At 39.5% G+C, this 20,615-nt stretch overlaps 1 protein-coding gene across 1 annotated transcript; it reads left to right on the forward strand.

Moving 5' to 3' along the window:
• Positions 1-91: 91 nt before the first annotated feature.
• LOC102115666 (Fc receptor-like protein 3) lies at positions 92-18,300 on the forward strand. Its single transcript, XM_045399852.3, has 10 exons — positions 92-352; positions 1,170-1,457; positions 1,888-2,166; positions 7,137-7,415; positions 7,753-7,875; positions 14,700-14,727; positions 15,594-15,712; positions 15,923-15,991; positions 17,651-17,682; positions 17,769-18,300. Exons 1-10 carry the CDS (start codon positions 127-129, stop codon positions 17,910-17,912), a joined length of 1,587 nt encoding a protein of 528 aa, XP_045255787.2. The 5' UTR covers positions 92-126; the 3' UTR covers positions 17,913-18,300.
• Positions 18,301-20,615: the final 2,315 nt, after the last annotated feature.

A 20,615-nucleotide genomic window follows, 5' to 3' on the forward strand; every position in this document is an offset into this window, starting at 1 on the left:
AAGTGCATCTCTCTAGGAACTCTGAGCCTCACCACCCTGGGGACTATGTTTTTTTTCTTTTCATTAGAGCTGTTTCTACATCCTGTGCTGAGAGTCAGCTCTTCCACGCCCATCGAGGGGAGTCCCATGACCCTGATCTGTGAGACCCAGCTCTCTCCACAGAGGCCAAAAGTCCAGCTGCAATTCTCCTTCTTCAGAGATAGTCAGACCCTCGGATCAGGCTGGAGCACGTCCCCCGAACTCCAGATCCCTGCCATGTGGACTGAAGACTCTGGGTTTTACTGGTGTGAGACAGAGACAGTGACTCACAACATCAACAAAAGGAGCCTGACATCTCAGATACGTGTACAGAGTGAGTGTCCAAGTGGCTACTCTTCCAGAGTCAGAGCTGGGGAGAGGAAGGCAGACCAGTGACAACTCCAGCACCCCTAGGATGGTAGACATAACAGAGAGGAGTGTCCAGCTATTCTGGTAATCTTCTCTCTTTAAGCTCAACATTGGTTTAACAGCCCTAGAACATTTTCTTCCACCTGAGTCAGGTAATAGTAATTATTGATCAGTTACTGAGTGCCTAACCCTATGGGGTTACAGAGATGTACAAGATCGGTTCTCTCATGAATCAAGAGACAACTAGAAGCACAGCTGAACACATGCAGTTTTGAGAGGCCCCTGTGGTGCTTCCATTTGGTGACCTAAACTCACAACAAAATAGTCAGAAAAGGGGAAGATGAATATGAATGGTAATAGTCAGAGAAAGATATGGAGGCATGGATGTAAATCTGGAGAAGTCTTGAAGAATAGGAGAAGAGTTTGGATTCTACTTTGATCTTCAAAATAGAGGATCTTCAGTGTTCTCTTTTACTTCGTGGTTTATTGATGCATCAAAGATTCCTTAGAGATAAACACATATAAAATGTGACCAGAAAACTTTGGGTTTATGGAGATTATGGACTTGTTGCCCACATTTCCCAAGGATGGGAATTGTTGTGGGAGTGAGAGGGATGTTGCTTCCTTTATAATAGTATACACAATTAATTTCTTATTTCCTACTTTGGGCTTCTGCCTGCTGCACCTGCTGCTATTGGCCTATTCATGGCAGGTCCAGCCTTCCCCTTGACCTTGATGTCCCCGCCATCAGGACCTTCACATGCCGTCTTGTGTTCCCCCAGGAGTGCCTGTATCTAATGTGAATCTAGAGATCCAGCCCACTGGAGGGCAGCTGATTGAAGGAGAAAATATGGTCCTTATTTGCTCAGTAGCCCAGGGTTCAGGGACTGTCACATTCTCCTGGCACAAAGAAGGAAGAGTAAGAAGCCTGGGTAGAAAGACCCAGCGTTCCCTGTTGGCAGAGCTGCATGTTCTCATGGTAAAGGAGAGCGACGCAGGGAGATACTACTGTGCAGCTGACAACGTTCACGGCCCCATCCTCAGCAGGTGGATTCAAGTCACTGTGAGAAGTAAGTTTCGATTCTTTTCACACAGCCTCTAGTTGCAGGCCAGGGTTTAGGTTCTCTGTCAGCCACTAGGATCTCCTAAAAGAGGCATTGGGAGGGAGGGAGGGAGGGAGGGAAAGAGGGAGGTGGGGGAGAGAGAGAGAAAGAGAGAGAGAGATTTAAAAGCTATCCAAGAAATGGAAAGATGGCAAAATAAGTTGAAGGACCTTACTTCTTGTGGGGAAGACTGAATGGTGATGAAAACAAAATTACCCAGGATTAACTCTCACTGTTTTGGGGAAATGCTTCTGATTGTTAGATGAGAAAAATGTGATCAGTGAGAAACAGAAACAATCAAGGGACAAGGGACGTATCGATTGCTACGCTCCTTGAGAGAGGTTGTGCATCTGTCACAAACATCAGAATCCTCTGACAGCCCTTTTGTCTCCCTCAGTTCCGGTATCTCAGCCCATCCTCACCTTCAGGGCCCCCAGGGTCCAGGCTCTGGTGGGGGACCTACTGGAGCTTCACTGTGAGTCCCTGAGAGGCTCTCCCCCGATCCTGTACCGATTTTATCATGAGGATGTCACCCTGGGGAACAGCTCAGCCACCTCTGGAGGAGGAGCCTCCTTCAACCTCTCTCTGACTGCAGAACATTCTGGAAACTACTCCTGTGATGCAGACAATGGCCTGGGGGCCCAGCACAGTCATGGAGTGAGTCTCAGGGTCACAGGTAAGCAAGATATACCCACAGCAGTTAACAGCCAATGCAAGAGATCATGTCTTCTCAGAAATAGCTCCACTGGGCTATTTGCTGGTTGATATCCCAATAGACTTCCCGCTCTTTACGACTCTGCCTGGGAGTTCTGGGATTGTTCCTTGTGACTACACATTTAGTAACTTAGACCATTTCTTTTTTATTATTATTATTCCTCTATAATTGTCATCAACGACCATCCATATACCCCATTCTTTTTTTTTTTTTTTTTTTTTTTTTTTCTGGTGGAGGCACGAAGGCTTACCAGAATACCAAATATGTGATGGGTCAGCAATTATTGACAAAGGAAAATTCTGAATTCCCTTGCCCAGGAAAAATTGACTGGATCATCCCTTGCCATAGTTTTCTGCCCCTATCTCGATCTAAATTTCCACTTGGCTCCCTGGATCATTAAAGTGTCTGTCTTCATGGATACCCACTTCTGTTGGTTCTCTGTCAGCCACTAGGATCACAGCAGCAGACCTCTTTCATGGCCTCTGGATTCTAATGAGCAATCTAACCTTCTCACTTTTTTCAAATGCCTTCTGATTGGGTCTCGTTTAAACTGATGTTCTCAGTATCCCCTAACAAAATTTTCCTTCAGCAGAGGCACAGGACATCTCGTATTTTCCATGTCCAGCCCCGAAGAACCATTAGCAATGTGCCCAATCATTTCGAAGAGAACCTCCAGTCCAAGTCATGGTTATCCCAAAGTGCTCAGCATTTGGAGGATGGGAGAGGGCACTGGGACCTAGGAAAAGGTGACAAAATAAGAGAGATATGGCAATAATTATCAGTGACCCAAACCCGTACATTCTCAGGATTTTGCCATGGACTCTTGTTCTCTAATGATTCCAAACTATTAGAACACTTATGACATTTTGGTTAATAATAATCCTTCCTATAGGCCAAACTTGGGTAATGATTTAAGGAAGTATTAAAATCTGGGAATGCCAGACAGTGTGCTGAAACAAAGACTCCAGTTTCAAACAAGAAAATATCATTTGTTTAACCTTGAATAAGTCTTCTTACCAGTCTTGTGCTTATTTTCCTCTCTTATAAACTAATTGAGTCAGCAAATCATGGGGGTACAAGAATTCTGGATATCACACCACTCTCCATCAAAATTGTTTAACACACACCCCACAAATGTGTATATTAATAACATATTTGTGTATTAATTATATACATGTACTACTGTATTAACTTAATGGGCACATTGCAAAACAAATAGAGAAATATAAATTAAATAAGGGGCAGGGTGCAGTGGCTCATGCCTGTAATACTAGCACTTTGGGAGGCTGAGGTGGGCAGATTACTTGAGCTTAGGAGTTTGAGACCAGCCTGGGAAACATGGAGAAACCCCTGTCTCTACAAAAAACCACAAAATTCAGTTGGGCATGGTGGCATGCGCCTGTACTCTCAGATACTTGGGAGGCTGAGGTGGTGGGAGGATGGCTTGAACCCAAGAGGTTGATACTGCAGTGAGCCAAGATTGTCCCACTGCACTTCAACCTGGGCAACAGAGTGAGACCAAGTCAAAAAAGAAAGAAAAGAAAGAAAGAGAGAAAGAAAGAGAGAGAGAGAGAAGAAAGAAAGAAAGAAAGAAAGAAAGAAAGAAAGAAAGAAAGAAAGAAAGAAAGAAAGAAAGAAAGAAAGAAAGAAAGAAAGAGAGAGAGAGAGGAAGGAAGGAAGGAAGGAAGGAAGGAAGGAAGGAAGGAAGGAAGGAAGGAAGGAAGGAAGGAAGGAAGGAAGGAAGGGAGAAAATATTTTTAAATCTTTGATTTAGAATACTTGACTAAAATTATTATAATTGAATATCCTTCATTTACTTTGAAAATCTTAGTTTACTTATGGTGGTACAATTATTTGAGGTTTGGTTCTGAGTTTGGCCTTATTCCTATTAGTTTTAGTGTCTGTTACTGCTTAAAGCTTTATCTTACCAATATATCTAGATCCAAGTGGAAGCAGATCATCACTGCTGCTCTTTCAACTCCATTATACTCATTTTTCAATCCCATAGTCTAATTATGCAAGGCTTTTCATTGCAATTTGGTTAATAAGTTTATATTTTTGTTGATGTTTATTAGTTGTTCTTGTAAAGTAAGTGGGAAGTGCTGCATGTTGGATTTCCTTTTTTTTTTTTTTTTTTTTTTTTTTGAGATGGAGTCTTACTCTGTTGCCCTGGCTGGAGTGCAGTTGCACTATCTCAGCTCACTGCAACCTCCACCTCTCAGGTTCAAGCAATTCTCCTGCCTCAGCCTCTCTAGTAGCTGAGGCAGGCCACCATACCCTGCAATTTTTTTGTATTTTTAGTAGAGACGGGTTTTCATCATGTTGCCCAGGCTGGTCCCAAACTTCTGAGCTCAGGGAATCTACCTGCCTCAACCTCCCAAAGTGCTAGAATTATAGGCATGAGCCACCACGCCCAGCCACTGCATGTTGAATTTCTATCGAATGTGTTTAAACTTTGGAAGAGCTATAAGCTGGTTGCCATGTTCTGTTTCCATGGATTTTTAAAGGTGCATATATAAATTTTTAAAGTTGACTGACTTACATTTTTCTGGTAATAAGACCACATAGAAATGTAAATATTTTTAAACAACTATTTTCCAAAATATTATCTCTATAGCATGAGTTTAGAAAAGCATTAACAATATGAGTACTGTTAAAGGTCAGTTTTTAAAGTGTTTGCTAAGTATTAACATTGTCAGTAGCCACTGATCACCAAAAAGACAACAAAAATTAAATACTGATCTTTCTTTGCGGAAAAACGCGTAACTTATCTTTACATTTAATTCCTCTTTTTAGAACTTTGTCACAAAATAAATGAACTTTCATGTGATACAAAAAGGTTTGAGGTTGCTTCCAAATCTCATCACAAAGCATTGTAAAGTTTTTATGATTTGGCCAGGCACAGTGGCTCATGCTTGCAATTCCAGCACTTTGGGAGGCCAAGGAAGGATTGCTTGAGCCCAAGAGTTTAGACAAGCCTGGGGAACACGGCGAAACCCTGTCTTTACTAAAAATACAAAAAAAATAGCAAGGCGTGGTGGCAAAATCCTGTGATCCCAGCTACTCTGGAGGCTGAAGCAGCAGGATCCCTTGAGCCCAGGAGGTCAAGGCTTCCGTGAGTCATGATCGCACCACTGCACTGCAGGCTGGGCAACAGAGTGAGACCCTGTCAAAAAAGAAAAAGAAAGAAAGAAATTAAATTAAAAAATATATTTTATGATTTAAATTGAAATCATCTGTAAAAACACTTAAGTAGCCAATTAAAAGGGCATTATGTTCCATATGTTGAGAATTAACCAACAAACCAAGGCACTGCTCTCCCACTCTCTGTGCCTGGGTGGCCCTGCCATCATAAGAAACCCTGTCATATCCCAATATACAATGTGACATCTACCTGAGCAGGAGCACCACCATGAATATTAGTAAAGCTGAATATCTTTTTAAATTTCAAGCTCAAAAAGAAATACTCTTAAACATTGTCATATTTTCTCCTTACACTTCAATCGGGTGTCTTACAGCCCATGTTGGAGACCACTTAAGTTGACCATAACCATGGTCTTTTTCAGTCTTCAAATTCTTTGATTTTAGGGGAATATGCATTCAGAACCAGGGGTCCCATGAGCCCTAGAGGAGGGGATGCAAGAGGTTGTAAATCTCTCTTCCCAGAATACGAACACCGAGAGACATGGGTGAAAGGCACAGTGAGATCACAAAGCACCATATAAAAGACTCACCCCTGAGGCCCTCTGCATCCCGCCCAGGTCACTTCATATTGCAGAGGCTATACGAACGGGACAAATTCAAACCATCGGTTTCAATTTAGCAAGAACTCTACACTTCCAATATCGGGACTTGGCACCTCTATCCTGATGAGGCAGCTGGTGCCATCTTTCTTGCAGCCAGCAGATGGCTCGTTTTCAAGTTTAATCATTGCCATTCAGTGAATAGTTTCCACATTCACACTCATTCCCTTTAGCCAATCTCCAATGGAAAGCAGAACTTAAGATCCTTACCAAGCTACCCTTGCCAATAAAGCACACAGCTTATATCTAAAGCACTACACACAGATTGGTTCATCCAGTTTTCCTCACAACTTTGCAGAACCAGCAATCTTACAGTTTACATTCCATATTAAGGGCTTTCTATTCTTCCCACTATGCCATTTCTTTAATTGTTCATTAAAATGGAAATCATTGTTGCTAGAGCTATATCTGGATTTTTTGTGATAGTTTGGTTCAATTCAGTTTTCCATTCAATCACCAATTATTGAGCATAAATTTTACATGCCAGGCAAAGTTCCAACAGCCATAAATACACCAACGAACAAACAGATAATTCTCCATCCTATTGGGGAATCATATAAAACGATGATAGATGATGTTGATGATAGATAGATAGATAGATAGATAGATAGATAGATAGATAGATAGATAGATAGATTGATACATAGATACATAGATACATAGATAGACAGATGTTAGTGCTAAATGCTCTCTAGAAAAATAAAGCAAGGTGGTTAGGTAGAGAGTAATGGGTCTTGCTTTAGATAGGTATGGAAGTTTCAGTCTTAGAGCTAAGATTCAGGTGAAGGAATGTTTAGAAACCTTGATTTTAGTTATATTTTTATCAATAATAATAACCAATTTTTATAGTACTTTATATACAATTTGATTTTTATTACAATAGCTTGAGATATAATGTATCATTAGCTCAGTTTTACAGAGGAATAAACTAAGACTTAGAGAAATTAAAAAGTTCTTAAACAGTCAAGCTTATAGAGCTAATAAAGGATAGAGACAGGATTGAAGCCCAGGTTCTCCAGAATCCAGGTGCATGTTCCTGCAACTCAACTACGCTGCATATTCCTTTATTAAGTTCTCTTGTATACCTACTTAAGCAAAACTGCCAGTGAACTATTTTTCCTCCCTCAGTTCCGGTGTCTCGTCCCATCCTCACCCTCAGGGCTCCTGGGGCCCAGGCTGTGGTGGGGGACCTGTTGGAGCTTCACTGTGAGTCCCTGAGAGGTTCCTTCCCGATCCTGTACTGGTTTTATCACGAGGATGACACCTTGGGGAAGAGCTCGGCCCACTCTGGAGGAGGGGCATCCTTCAACCTCTCTCTGACTACAGAACATTCTGGCAACTACTCATGTGAGGCTGACAATGGCCTGGGGGCCCAGCGCAGTGAAGTGGTGACATTCAGTGTTACAGGTAAGTTAGTAGTACCTGGGCTAGAGGTCACCATTATGGTAAATAAAATAGTTATCTGACAGATTGTACAAATTCTACCAGCAGCAAGGAGGTTTTGAACACGCACCCCAAGGCTTGGGACTTCTGGAGATTGGTATTGATTTTATATGGGAGAGGGAAAGGAAATACATTTTAATCTTAGATGCTGGCAAATACCTTTCATGTGCTATAGTTTTGAAAATTACAAATGACGCTACAGGAGGAATCAGAAACTGGAACATACTCACTCTACTTGCATGATTTTGTCTATATCCAAAACCTATGCCACTGGAACTCAAGTACAGCTCCCTCCACTCAGGAACTTCCAGGAACAGAACAGGCCTTACCACTGCGGGAGTCACGGGGCTGGTGCTCAGCATCCTCAGCCTTGCTGCTGCTGCTGCTGCTCTGCTGCACTATGCCAGGGCCCAAAGGAAACCAGGTGGGTGTCTAGGTCCTACCCTGTGATGTGATTTTGCTGTTGCTATAATAATTTGAAGTTGTCTGGTGCATCCTATAAAGGTCAATTATTCCCTTCCAAGTACTAGGCCCTCGGTTCCACTACTCACTGTCACTCTGTAGGCAACTGTAGCAAAAACAATAGAATAAACTTCTCAATAAAATTTTTACCTCTTGTTTAATTTGAGATTTATATTAGGTAGCAGAGTTTTGCTCCCAATTAAAAATTAGAAAATTAATTAACTCATGTTCTATCTCCCTAAGAAAGTCCTTCATTCATAACAAAAAATAAATAAATGATCGTAGAGGTGACCATAAACTCCAAGATATATTTGAATACCAGCTAGATATAGTGAAATTGGATAAAATAAATAAAGAATGCCAAAAATGAGATTAAAAATTCAGTTTCCCATTGTTGTTAGTATATAGAAACACAGCTAATTTTAATATTAATTTTATATCCTGAAATTTTGCTAGACTCACTTTTTAGTTCAGTATCTCTTCTGTAGATTTCATCAGATGTACTATATAGATGATCGTGTTGTCTGCAAATAATGATAGTTTAACTCTTTCCTTTCCAATCTTAATTTCTTTTACTTCTTGTTCTTGCTTAATTGCACTGATTAGAACCTCCTGTACAATGTTGAGTGCAAGTGGTGAGAGAAAATATCCTTGTCACATTCCAGATCTTAGGGGGAAAGTATTCAATCTCTCCCCATGACAGATTACTTTAGCCATGCATTTTTTTCAATGCTGTTTATCTGGTGGAGGAAGTCCCTCCTATTCCTAATTTGCTGAGAGATTTTACACAAATAAATTTTTGTAAAATGATTTTTCTACATTTATTGAGATAATAATGTGATTTTTTTAAATCTATTGATAAGGTGAATTTTGAATGTTGAAGCAGCCTTATATTTCTGGGGTCAACCCAACTGGATCATGATTGTTGATATGATTTGCTAAACTTTTGCAAAGGATATTTACATCCATGTTTATGAGGAATATGGGTTGTTAGCTTTCATTTCTAGAAATGCCTTTTTATGATTTGGTATCAAAAGAATACTCACTTAGTTACCACTTCCAGGATTTTTCATTCATTTTTATATAGCCATATTTTCACCTGGTATCAATTTTGTTCTGCCTGAAGGACTTTTTTTTTTTAAACATTTCTTACAGTATGAATGTCTGCAAGTGAATTTGATTGATAATGTTTCTCAATTCCTCTATATCCTTACTGATTTTTTTGTCTATCTGATCTATCAACTATTGAGATATGGAAATTAAAATCTTTAACTGTAATTGTGAATTTATCCATGTCTTCTGCAATTCTATCAAGTTTTGCTTCCATAATTTGGAATTGCTCATTATTAGGTGGATAAGTGTTGAGAATTTTCATGTTTTTGATGAATTATCCACTTTATCCTTATGAAATGACCCTCTGTATCCCTGGTCGAATCACTTACTGTGAAACAGTCTTTGTCTAATATTAATGTATTAATATAATTAGTGTTAGCATGCGATTTTTTCCCACCCTTTTGCTTTTAGCCTATTTGTACCCCCATATTTAAAGTTAATTTTTAATAGATACCATGCAGCTAATTCTTGCGGGGTTTTTTTTAGTTTAATATTATAATCTGCCTTTAAAATGAGGTGTTTAGACAACTTACACTAGTATAATTATTGATATGATTAGGTTTCATGTCTATTTTGCTATTTGCTATTTGTCACATCGATTTTTTTGCTTTACTTTGACTTATTTTTGGAATAATTGAGTGATTTTTTAATTCTACTTTACTTCCTTTGTTAACATAATAGCAATAACTTTTTAAAAATTTTCAACTTTTATTTTAGATGTAAGGGGTAAATGTGTGGATTTGTTACATGGTTATATTGCATGATATTGAGATTTGGGGTACAGATCCTGCCACCCAGATAGTAAGCATAGTACCCAATAGGTAGTTTTTCAACTCAGGCATTCCTCCCCATCTCCCCCATCTAGTAGTCCACAGTGTCTGTTGTTCCCATGTTTATGCCCATGTTTACTCAATGTTTAGTCCCACTTATAAGTGAGAACATGTGGTATTTGGTTTTCTGTTCTTGTGTTAGTTGGTGTATGATTATGACCTCCAGTTAAATCCATGTTGCTGCAAAAGACATGATTTCATTTTTTATGGCTGTGTAGTATTCCATGGTGTATATGTACCACATTTTCATCATCCAGTCTACCACTGGTGGGCACCTAGGTTGATACCATATCTTTGCTATTGTGAGTAGTATGGCAATGAACATATGAGTGCATGTGTCTTTTTTTTTTTTTTTTTTTTTGAGTTGAAGTCTTGCTCTGTAGCCCAGAACTCCAGTGCACTGCATTCTGAACTCCAGTGCAGTGGCCTGATTCCGGTTCACTGTAAGCTCCGCCTCCCGGGTTCCCGCAATTCTCCTGCCTCAGCCTCCCATCTAGCTAGGACTACAGGCGCCCACCACCAGGCCTGGTTAATTTTTTGCATTTTTAGTAGAGACTAAAATTAGCCAGGATGGTCTCAATCTCCTGACCTCGTGATCTGCCCGCCTCGGCTTCCCAAAGTGCTGGGATGACAGGCGTGAGCTACCGCACCCGGCCGCATGTGTCTTTTTGACAGAATGATTTATTTTATTGTGGGTGCATACCAATAATGGAATTTACTAGGTTGAATGGTAGCTCTATTATAAGTTCTTTGAGAAATCTCCAAACTCCTTTCCACAGTGGCTAAACTAACTTAAATTCCCAACAGTGTATAAGCATTCCCTTTCTCCTCAGTCTCACCAGCACCTATTGTTTTCTGCCTTGTAAGTACTAGCCATTCTGACTGGTGTGAGATGGTATCTGATGGTGATTTCCATTTCTCTGGAGATGAGTGATGTTGAGCATTTTTTCATGTTTGTTGGCCGCTAGTTTGACTTCTTTTGAGAAGTGTCTGTTCATGTCCTTCACTTATGTTTTAATGGGGTTATTTGCTTTTTGCTTGTTGATTTGTTTAAGTTCCTTACAGGTCTCAACATTAGACTTCTGTCACATACATAGTTTCCTAATATTTTCCCCATTCTATAGGTTGTCTGTTTACTCTGTTGATAATTTCTTTTGCTGTGCAGAAGCTCTTTAGTTTAGTTAAGTCACACTTGTCAATTTTTGTGTTAGTTGCAATTGCTTTGGGAACTTAGCCAAAAATTCTTTGCCAAAGCTGATGTCAAGAAGCATATTTCCTAGGTTTTCCTCCAGGAATTTTGTAGTTTGGAGTCCTACATTTAAATCTTTGATCCATCCTGAATTAAGTTTTGTATATAGTGAAAAGTAGGGGTCTAGTTTCAATCTTCTGCATATGGCTAGCCAGTTATCCCAGCACCATTTGTTGAATAGAGAGTCATTTCCCCATTGCTTCTTTTTGTTAGCCTTGGCAAAGATCAGATGGTTGTAGGTGTGAATCTTTATTTCCGAGTTTTCTATTCCTTTCCGTCCGTCTATGTGTCTGTTTTTGTATCAGTACTATACTATTTTGATTACTGTAGGCTTCTGGTATAGTTTGAAGTTGTGGGGTGTGATGCCTCCAGCTTTGTTGTTTTTGCTTAGGAATGCTTTGGCTATTTGGGCTATTTTTTGGCTCCATATGAATTTTAAAATAGATTTTTCTAATTCTGTGAAGAATGATATTGGTAATTTGATAGGAATAACATTGAATCTGTAAATTTCTTTGGGCAGTATGGCCATTTTAACAATATTAATTCTTCCAATCTATGAACATGCAATATTTTTCCATTTATTTGTGTTATCTTTGATTTATTTCAGCTTTTTTTTTTGTAGTTCTCACAGAGTCTTTTCACCTCCTTTATTAGCTGTATTCCTAGGTATTTCATTTTCTTTGTGGCTATTCAAAATGGAATTGTCCATTGATTTAACTCTTGGCCTGACTTTGTTGGTGTTTAGAAATGCTACTGGTTTTTGTACCTTAATTTTGTGTCCTGAAACTTTACTCTTGGCAGAGTCTTGAGGGTTTTCAAGGTAGAGAGTCATGCAGTCAGTGAAAAGAGATGGTTTGACTTATTTACCTATTTGGGTGCCTTTTATTTCTTTCTCTTGCCTGATTGATCTGGCTAGGACTTTCAGTACTGTCTTGAATGAGTGTGGTGATAGTGGACATGCATAGTTGTTTCCCTTTTTCATTAATTACAATTTTTTTTATTTCTGCATTAATTTTGATCTTCATCCAGGAGTTATTCAGGAGTAAGTTGTCTAATTTCCATGTATTTGTGTAGTTTTGAGAGATCTTCTTGATATTTATTTTTGTTTTTATTGCACTGTAGTCTAGGAGTATAGTCGGTATGATTTTTAAAAAATGTATTGATATCTGCTTTATGGCCGAGCCTGTCGCTGAACCTAGGATATGTTCCATATGCAGGTGAGAAGAATGTATATTCCACAGTTGCTGGATAGAATATTCTGTAGATTTGTGTTAGGTCTATTTGGTCAAGTGTCAAGTTTAAGTCCAGAGTTTCTTTGTCAGTTTTCTGCCTCGATGATCTGTCTAACTCTGTCAGTGGGATATTGAAATCTCCCACTATTATTGTGTGACTGTCCAGGATTTTTGTAGATCAAGAAGAACTTGTTTAATGAATCTGGGTGCTGCAATGTTGGGTGCATACATATTTAGAATAGTTAAGTTTTCTTGTTGGAAGTGATAATTATTTGTTTTGTTACTCTGGTGATTGCTTTAGGGTTTATAGTATATATCTTCAACTTATTGCTATTTTCAAGTGATATTATATTACTTATAGAAGGCTAGTCATACCTCCTACTTCCAAAATTACTTTTCTTTTTTTCCTCTCATTGTTTATCTGGGATGCCATTTTCTAATCTGTAACATACTAAAAGAGGACAATTGAATCTCAGTGTTGAGGTTGTCAGTCAGCACAGCACCAGGAGAGAAAATTGACAATCATTTCACATGATACATGTGAATAGGAGCCCAGGTGATCTGTCCCCCAGACTTGGGGGAGTGTTATTTTAAATAACAAACTCACTAAGGAATTAGGATAGTTCACCAAGCAGAGGGTCTGTGCTCTTCTTTTCTCAAAATCTTGCTTACTGTACCTCCTCATAGCAAAGTATCCCTTCTCATCATTGGCGAGACTTCTCAGGAAGAAGCTCAGACCTTCTAAATTTTTCTAAAAGTGAAGGACTCTGCTTTTTGCCTGAGTGAATCACTCCTAAAAAGAATGATAGGTTTATTGACTCTATGGTAAATCTGGCTGTGTTGAAATTCCAGTAATAAAACTTGCCAACTTGATATTAGGCAAATAAATTAAACTCATTAAACTTCAGTTTCTTCATATATGAAGTGGTTATAATAATAACAGTATCTACCTTTTAGGTACTATGACACAACCTAGGTAAACTGCTTAACCCAGTGCTGGCCCGTATGTCTTTAAGGAATATTAGCTTGTATAATAAATAGCCACCTGTCTAGGTCTCAGTTTTCTCTTTTACAAATAAGGAGATAGACTGACTCCCAGATGCATTCTAGGTCTGAGCTAACCACCCACAGGACAGATACTGGTTATTAACTTATGTGAACTGTGATTGCTCTGAGGAGATTCAGGACCAGATCCTGATCATAACCCTCTAGCTTAACTCAGGAGGCCCATTCCCTGAGGAACAGGGAGTTACTCAGTTATTTTTCATGAAAGTCAAGGCTGCTATGTTTATTTTGAGCAACGACTTGTGTTCTCTAAGCCAATGAGACTGATATAGAGCCACAGATTTTAAAAAGGCAAAGGACAAGGATGGGAACCGGGAATAAGGCTTGTATTGGGGCAAGCCTGAAAGATTCAATATTTCAGTGATGATAGAAACCTGCCATATTTTTAAGTCTGCTAGGTTTGGCTTCAAGGATAGACTTCTAACTTCTAAAATTGTCAGTTTGTTATTTTAAAGTCCTCAATATACATACTTTGTTCAGTTGTTTAACAAATCTTTGTTGAATATTTTTAACTGCTGGCCATGACATCAGAAATACAAAAAAAATTTAAGATGAGGTTTACAGCCTCAAGTAGCACATCCTTTCAAGAAAGAGAGAATGAGAGGGAAACAGAAATAAATAATTACAAAACAGTATAGTAATTTTAATATTACATGGTCTTATGTGCATGGAGACAGTTTACTTAATCCAGCCTGTTGGCATGCTCTGGAAAAAAGATAAATTGGAGTTAGCCAAGTGAAAGAGAAGGAGAGAAGAGGTGTGGAAAAGCCATTATATACCCAAACGATTTGCAGTTTAGTGTTGCTGGAATAGACTTGCAGGGGTGAGGGGTCACAGTTAGAGAAAAAGAAGGTAGAGTTTATCATGGTAGCCCCATTGATTCATATTAGTGAAGGAATTCTGTATCAATTTTGAGCATCCCTTGGCCCCTCTAGGCCTCAGTCTCCTTGTTTCCACCTTGTAGGGCTGCAGTCAGGATGAAGAAGTGGGTTTGGGGGGAGCACCTGACCCAGGTTGTGACCTATTCAGTCACTACTACTTAGAGTTGCTATTCACCTGTTACTGATCGAAAAATGATTCAGAATAAGTGTGATTCTAGGCAAATGCCTCTCAAGACCCCATGTTCCTCACCTATAACATAACATAGCTGGAGGAAGGAGGGTAGAACTGGATAATCCTTGAGATTTGCCATAGCTTAGATCTAGAATGAATCTGATTTCTAGGAAAAAACGTTCTAACAGAGTTCATGATCTACACAGCTCACTTACCACCCAACCTTCCTTTGTTTGTTTTGCAGGAGGACTTTCTGCCACTGGAACATCTAGGTGAGGTCTCTGCTTCTGCTGCTGCCAACATTTTCATGATTTATTTATATGCACAAGACTTGTTTATGTTTTTTAAAAATATGAATGGATTTCCTAGTAGCATTTTTACATTCTTACAAAATGAAAAAGTAGATATAAGTGAATGTCACTTTCATTTATATTTGTGAATGATATTCACTGTGTCTACTTAAACACAGAATACATGTTATTGGCTATCTATGTTAATTTATCTACTTCCTTAAATGTGTTCCAGCAGAGACTTGACCACTAATATCTTAATGGCATTACCTTTCATAGGGCTGCAGGGCATTCATTTCCTTCTTCCTCATTCCTCCACTCATTTGGGAAATTATTATTGAATGCTGGCAATGTTCAATTCGCAATATTAGCTGCAGAAGGAAATGAAATTGGAAAAAATCCACTTTACTTGAAGAGCTCGCGTGGCATCTTGCAGGAAAGGTAGATTATTGTAATATGAGGTGGAAAATTGAAAGGGACCTTTTACAAAAGACAAGGTTTAAGTTCTGTAAGAATGCAGAGGTCTTTGCGTCTCAGTGTTTAATCATTTACATCTTCAAAAATAACATTTAAAATTAGTCAAATATGAGTTTTTGCCTTTCAAAGAAGCGCTGAGGCTGCCTTGCCCTCTGGCCTTGCCTTGGCTGTCCTGTTTTGTAATGCTTCCCTGGGCTTCATCTTGTGCCATACGTCTTCTGACACTTTATCAAAAGAGCCAAACAGAAGCAGACACGATATTTTTACTTGAATCATGCTGTACTGGAAGACTTCCTGGATACCGAGTTCCCTGAAATTCTGTGTAACCCACAGATAGTTTTTTATCCATTTTCTCTCCCCCTCTGTCACAGTCACAGTCCTAGTGAGTGCCAGGAGCCTTCCTCGTCCGGGCCTTCCAGGATAGACCTTCAAGAGCCCACCCACTCTAAACCACTAGCCCCAGTGGAGCTGGAGCCAATGTACAGCAACGGTGAGGACTCCCTAGGGGGCAGAAGGCTCTAGGGAGGAGCCAGGGAGGGAAGAGAGATTGAATAACAGCCTGTGGCCCTGTCACAAATTTAAAAATGGCATTTCTAACATTAGACTGGGAATAGAAGGTGGTTATAAATTTGATGATTGGGAAGTAGAGTCTAGAATATGAGCTCTTGACTGCAACCAACTATGATACCTTCTCTCACAGTAAATCCTGGAGATAGCAACCTGATTTATTCCCACATCTGGAGCATCCAACACACAAAAGAAAATTCAGGTGAGATGCCTTTCAGGCAAATAGAGGTGAGGTGGCAGTGTTTTACTGAAACCGGTAAGGGGTCTTTGATCAGAGTTATTTCAAATACAAGTCCAACATGCAAGGCATTACTTGTCTCCCATATTGTCAGTTGTAGAATCTATCCATTTCTTCTTACCTTTACACACTGCCACCGTGATCCCATAAATTCTTTGAGGACAGACACTGTGACTTTTTCACTAATGTATTCACAGCATTTAGCCCAATGCTTGGAAACTGCAGGCCCCCTAAAATACTGTTTGAATTAATGAGTGAATAATCAAATGTGTAGACAATTGTCATTCTTTTAACTGTTCTCTTTATTTCTACTACTGTTCTCCTCCAGCCTTCCCACAATCTACTTCCAGCATGATCCCTTTGAGGTGCTCTATTGTTCACATCAGTGCCTAGATTAACTGCCCTCACTGACACCCATTCCAAAGCATGATCTTTGCCTTCCGCACGCTGGCTCCTCTTGCAAGCTTTGCCTAATGTTCTTCCTCTAGCCATACTGAACTCTTGGCATCTTTATGCTTGGTGCTCATGTTTCTTACTGGTCCTGAAATGTCCTTGCCTCTAGTCTACTTGGTGATCCCTACTCATATTTCAAGACATAGCTCAGGTAACACAGTGAAACTCACACTGATGCCAACTACCCTTTCGATATGCTAATCTGGGAGGAGCCATTTATTCTTTATGGCAACAACATAGTTCAATATGTATTTCTATCTTGGTGCCCATAATGCTTGTTGCATTTATTTCTATGTCCATTTCTCCCCTTCAAAATTATAGTATTCTTGATCACATGAACTGAGTTTCTGTCATTTATTTATTTATTTATTTATTTTATTTTTTTGAGATAGGATCTCACTCTGTCACCCAGGCTGGAGTGCAGCAGTGCGATCTTGGCTCATTTCAACCTCTGCCTCCTGGGTTCAAGGGATTCTCCTGCCTTAGCCTCCTAAGTAACTGAGATTACAGGCGTGCATCACTACGCCCAGCTAAATTTTGTATTTTTAGTAGAGACAGGGTTTCACTATGTTGTTCAGGAGTTTCTGCATTTCTATCTCCTTATACCTTACCTAATGCCTAATAGAAGGCCATTGCTTAATGAATGCTTATTGACTGCACAAATAAATAAAAGAGATACAAAGAACCCCTTGGAAAGGTAGAAAACACACACACACTAAATTTTCTCAATGTTCCAATGCAACTCTTTGGCTTCCTGGGAAATTGCCATGTGGCCTTAGAATGCCAATCTCTTCTCTGGCCTCTTCCAATTTCCCTGTGCAAAGTGAAGTGACTCATATCTGCCTCCTTCTCCCAGAGGATCAATACAGCCCTAGAAGTCTGCAGTGGATTGGGGATGGTTGCCCCTCTGGGGTTAGAATGAGCAGAGGAGCAAGAAGGAAACTGTCATGAAAGTAGTTCTGGGTATTTGGTGGGCAGAGGAAAGTCTTTGTTAGTGTTTGTGCTTGGGAGAGTACTTTTTCTATGTGGGTTTGGAAGAATCCAACAGAGGAAACAGTCAAGAGGTCAAGCAAATCAAGAAGATTGGCTTGGAGTGCAGTGTGCGTAGGTTGTAAGTTGGATTATACTGCCCACAGTTTAATACTTTTCTTTGCTACTCCTACCCAGCAGCTAATTGTCCAACGATGCATCAAGAGCATAAGGTGAGTCACATTTCTTGGCTTTCTTCCCTCTCTGGCCTTCCTCTCCTGTATTTAGGTACTTACCTTTTGTGGTTTTTTTCCACCAGGAACTCACAGTCCTCTATTCAGAACTGAAGAAGAAATACCCAGATGACTCTGCAGGGGAGGCTCGCAGCAGAGGCAGGGCCCATGAAGATGATGAAGAAAATTATGAGAATATGCCACATGCATTACTGGCCTCAGACCACTAGCCCCTTACCCAGAGTGGCCCACAGGAAGCAGCCTGCACCATTTTTTTTTCTGTTCTCTCCAACCACACATCATCCATCTCTCCAGACTGCCTCCTACGAGGCTGGGCTGCAGGGGATGGGAGGCTGCGCAAAAGATCTGCAAATCTCCTCTGTGCCTGAGTCTGTGTGTTCCCTAGGAAAAGAGTGGGCAGCCTCTGAGCAAGCACTGTGTTATTTTCACAGTGGAGACACATGGCAAGGCAGGAAGGCCCTCAGCTCCTAGGGCTGTCGAATAGAGGAGGAGAGAGAAATGGTCTGGCCAGGGTTACAAAGGCACAATCATGACCATTTGATCCAAGTGTGATTGAAAGTTGTTAATGTTCTCTCTGTATAAACAATTTGCTCCAAATATTGTTTCCTTTTTTGTGTGTGTGGCTGGTAGTGGCATTGCTGATGTTTTGGTATATATGCTGTATCCTTGCTACCATATTGGGAACAGCCATAAGAAGTTATAGAACAAGATTTTAAGGTGACTCTATCTGAAGTGTATTTTTGTACTTACAGGGTGACATTCCCAACCAAATTACCCTTAGTTATAATGAAAAATAACCTCAGCATTTCATTAAAGGCTCTGCTAGTTTAATATGTGACCTCTATCCCTACTACAAAGACCTTATGTGTAAAAAATCACATTAATTGTAATTTTTGCTTCATGACATAGTCTCATCATTTTCCATACATGATAGATTTCTAGTCAGTCAGTTTTATTCTTATAAGTACCCATTAACCCCGAGACAATAACCTACTATATCTATGTGGCTTCTCCCATTCTCTTCCTCTACCTCACTCCATCTGCTAAAAAACCATTCTAAATCTCATGTTCATTATTCCCATGCTTTCCTAATTCTATCATATTAATGTAACTATATGTTTTCCTTAATATGTTTTTATATTAGTTTTAACTATAAGTTAAAGACCATATTGTTGTAGATAATATTTTTGGTATTTTCTCTTCATGTTCTATTTCTAAGATTCATCCATATTGTTGCATGTTGCTATAGTTCATTTGTTTTTATTGCTGTTTAGTATTTACTTGTGTAAAATATCTGTTTTAATGTTTTCCTAGCTATCACTGTCAAAAACTCTTTCCATAGTGTCTTGAATTTTTAATGTGACAAAAATGAAAATGTACCAACAATTTTTAGTGACTTCACCTCCATTCTGAAATCCTGATGTTTCCAAATATCTCTGAACACCTCAAGTCATAGGGACAACTGAGATTATATTAACATTAATCTCTGAATGTTGTTAATTCTAAGCTTTCACTTGGTTCATGTAGGAACACCAAGTCCTTTCAAAGCACCACATCTTTCTCTAATCAATATTCCTTGGAGTCCCTAAGGAATGTCTTACAAGCATTCAACCAATCACCATTTCTGGAGATACACTACAGGGTCACCATAAACTCTGCTACCCTTGGATTCCATCACTATAGAAGCTGAGTTTCACCAGAAGGCACTTTTGTCCTCCATTACTACCAGCAAAGCCAGCTAAGCCACAGCTGCTGGCCTCAAAAAATGTGATGATCAATCCACACTGCTCCCACTGGCCTCTCTTACCCTTATCCTGGCCTTTGAGAGCAGGGCACGATGTCCTGCCTATACTGAGATGCTGATCTCTGCCAGTTCGTGTTCATATTGGCATTAAAATTTTAAGTTCCCTTGAAGAGGGAGGAGGCAAATGTCTCTGTCTTCTATGTGATACACTCTGCTGTTTTTTTCTCTATGGTAAAAATATATAAACAGGTTTGTGTACTAACCACCAGACTGTACATGGAGGCTCTCCTCCTCTCACACCTTGCTGCTGATTTGGAATTACCTTGCCAGGTCCCTTTGTGCCTTATAGTGAACTTTCTCTAAGGGACCTCTCATCTTTTATCATTGTTTATCCATTTTCTAGATTTTTAATCCAGGAAAGGACAAAGTTCAAGATTTTCCATGTCTTTGTAACACTTAACCCTGTTCAAATCAGAGTATGTGAGTGGAAAGAGGAGTGAGTCCTAACTGTACATTTCAGATATAACAAAAGTGCAAATTCTGATTGCCCTGTAAAATGAATTATTCTCATGCATTGCTCTACTTGACTTTTCCCTTTGAATTCACAACTAAAAACCCATAGCCCAGAAATCTAAAAAACAGTAATTTTAATGGAGCCTTTGAAAATAAAAGACCATTGGAAAAAGTACCAGTTTCCAGTGTCTTTCTCACACTTACCCTTTTAGTATATCTTTACATCAGAGCCTATTCTCACTCATAGATTACCAAAGACAAAGCCACATGAGAAGCTTAGGTTTTGTCACTAAAGTATATTAAAAAGGTTATTTTAATTTTATCAAGATCAGATTTGGGTGGGGACACAGAGTGAAACCATATCATTCTGCCCCTGACCTCTTCCAAATACCATGTTTTCACATTTCAAAATACAATCATGCCTTCCCCATAGTTCCTTAAAGTCTTAACTCATTCCAGCCTTAACACAAAAAGCCAAGTCCAAAGTCTCATCTGAGACAAGGCAAGTCCCTTCCAACTAGGAGCCTGTGAAATTAAAAGCAATCAGTTACTTCCAAGATATAATGAGGGTACAGGCATTGGATAAATGCTTCAATTTTAAATGGGAGAAATTGACCAAAACAAAGGGGCTACAGGTCCCATGCAGGTCCAAAAT

The sequence above is a fragment of the Macaca fascicularis genome, chromosome 1 (genome assembly GCF_037993035.2).
Source record: "Macaca fascicularis isolate 582-1 chromosome 1, T2T-MFA8v1.1".
Classification (NCBI taxonomy): domain Eukaryota; kingdom Metazoa; phylum Chordata; class Mammalia; order Primates; family Cercopithecidae; genus Macaca; species Macaca fascicularis.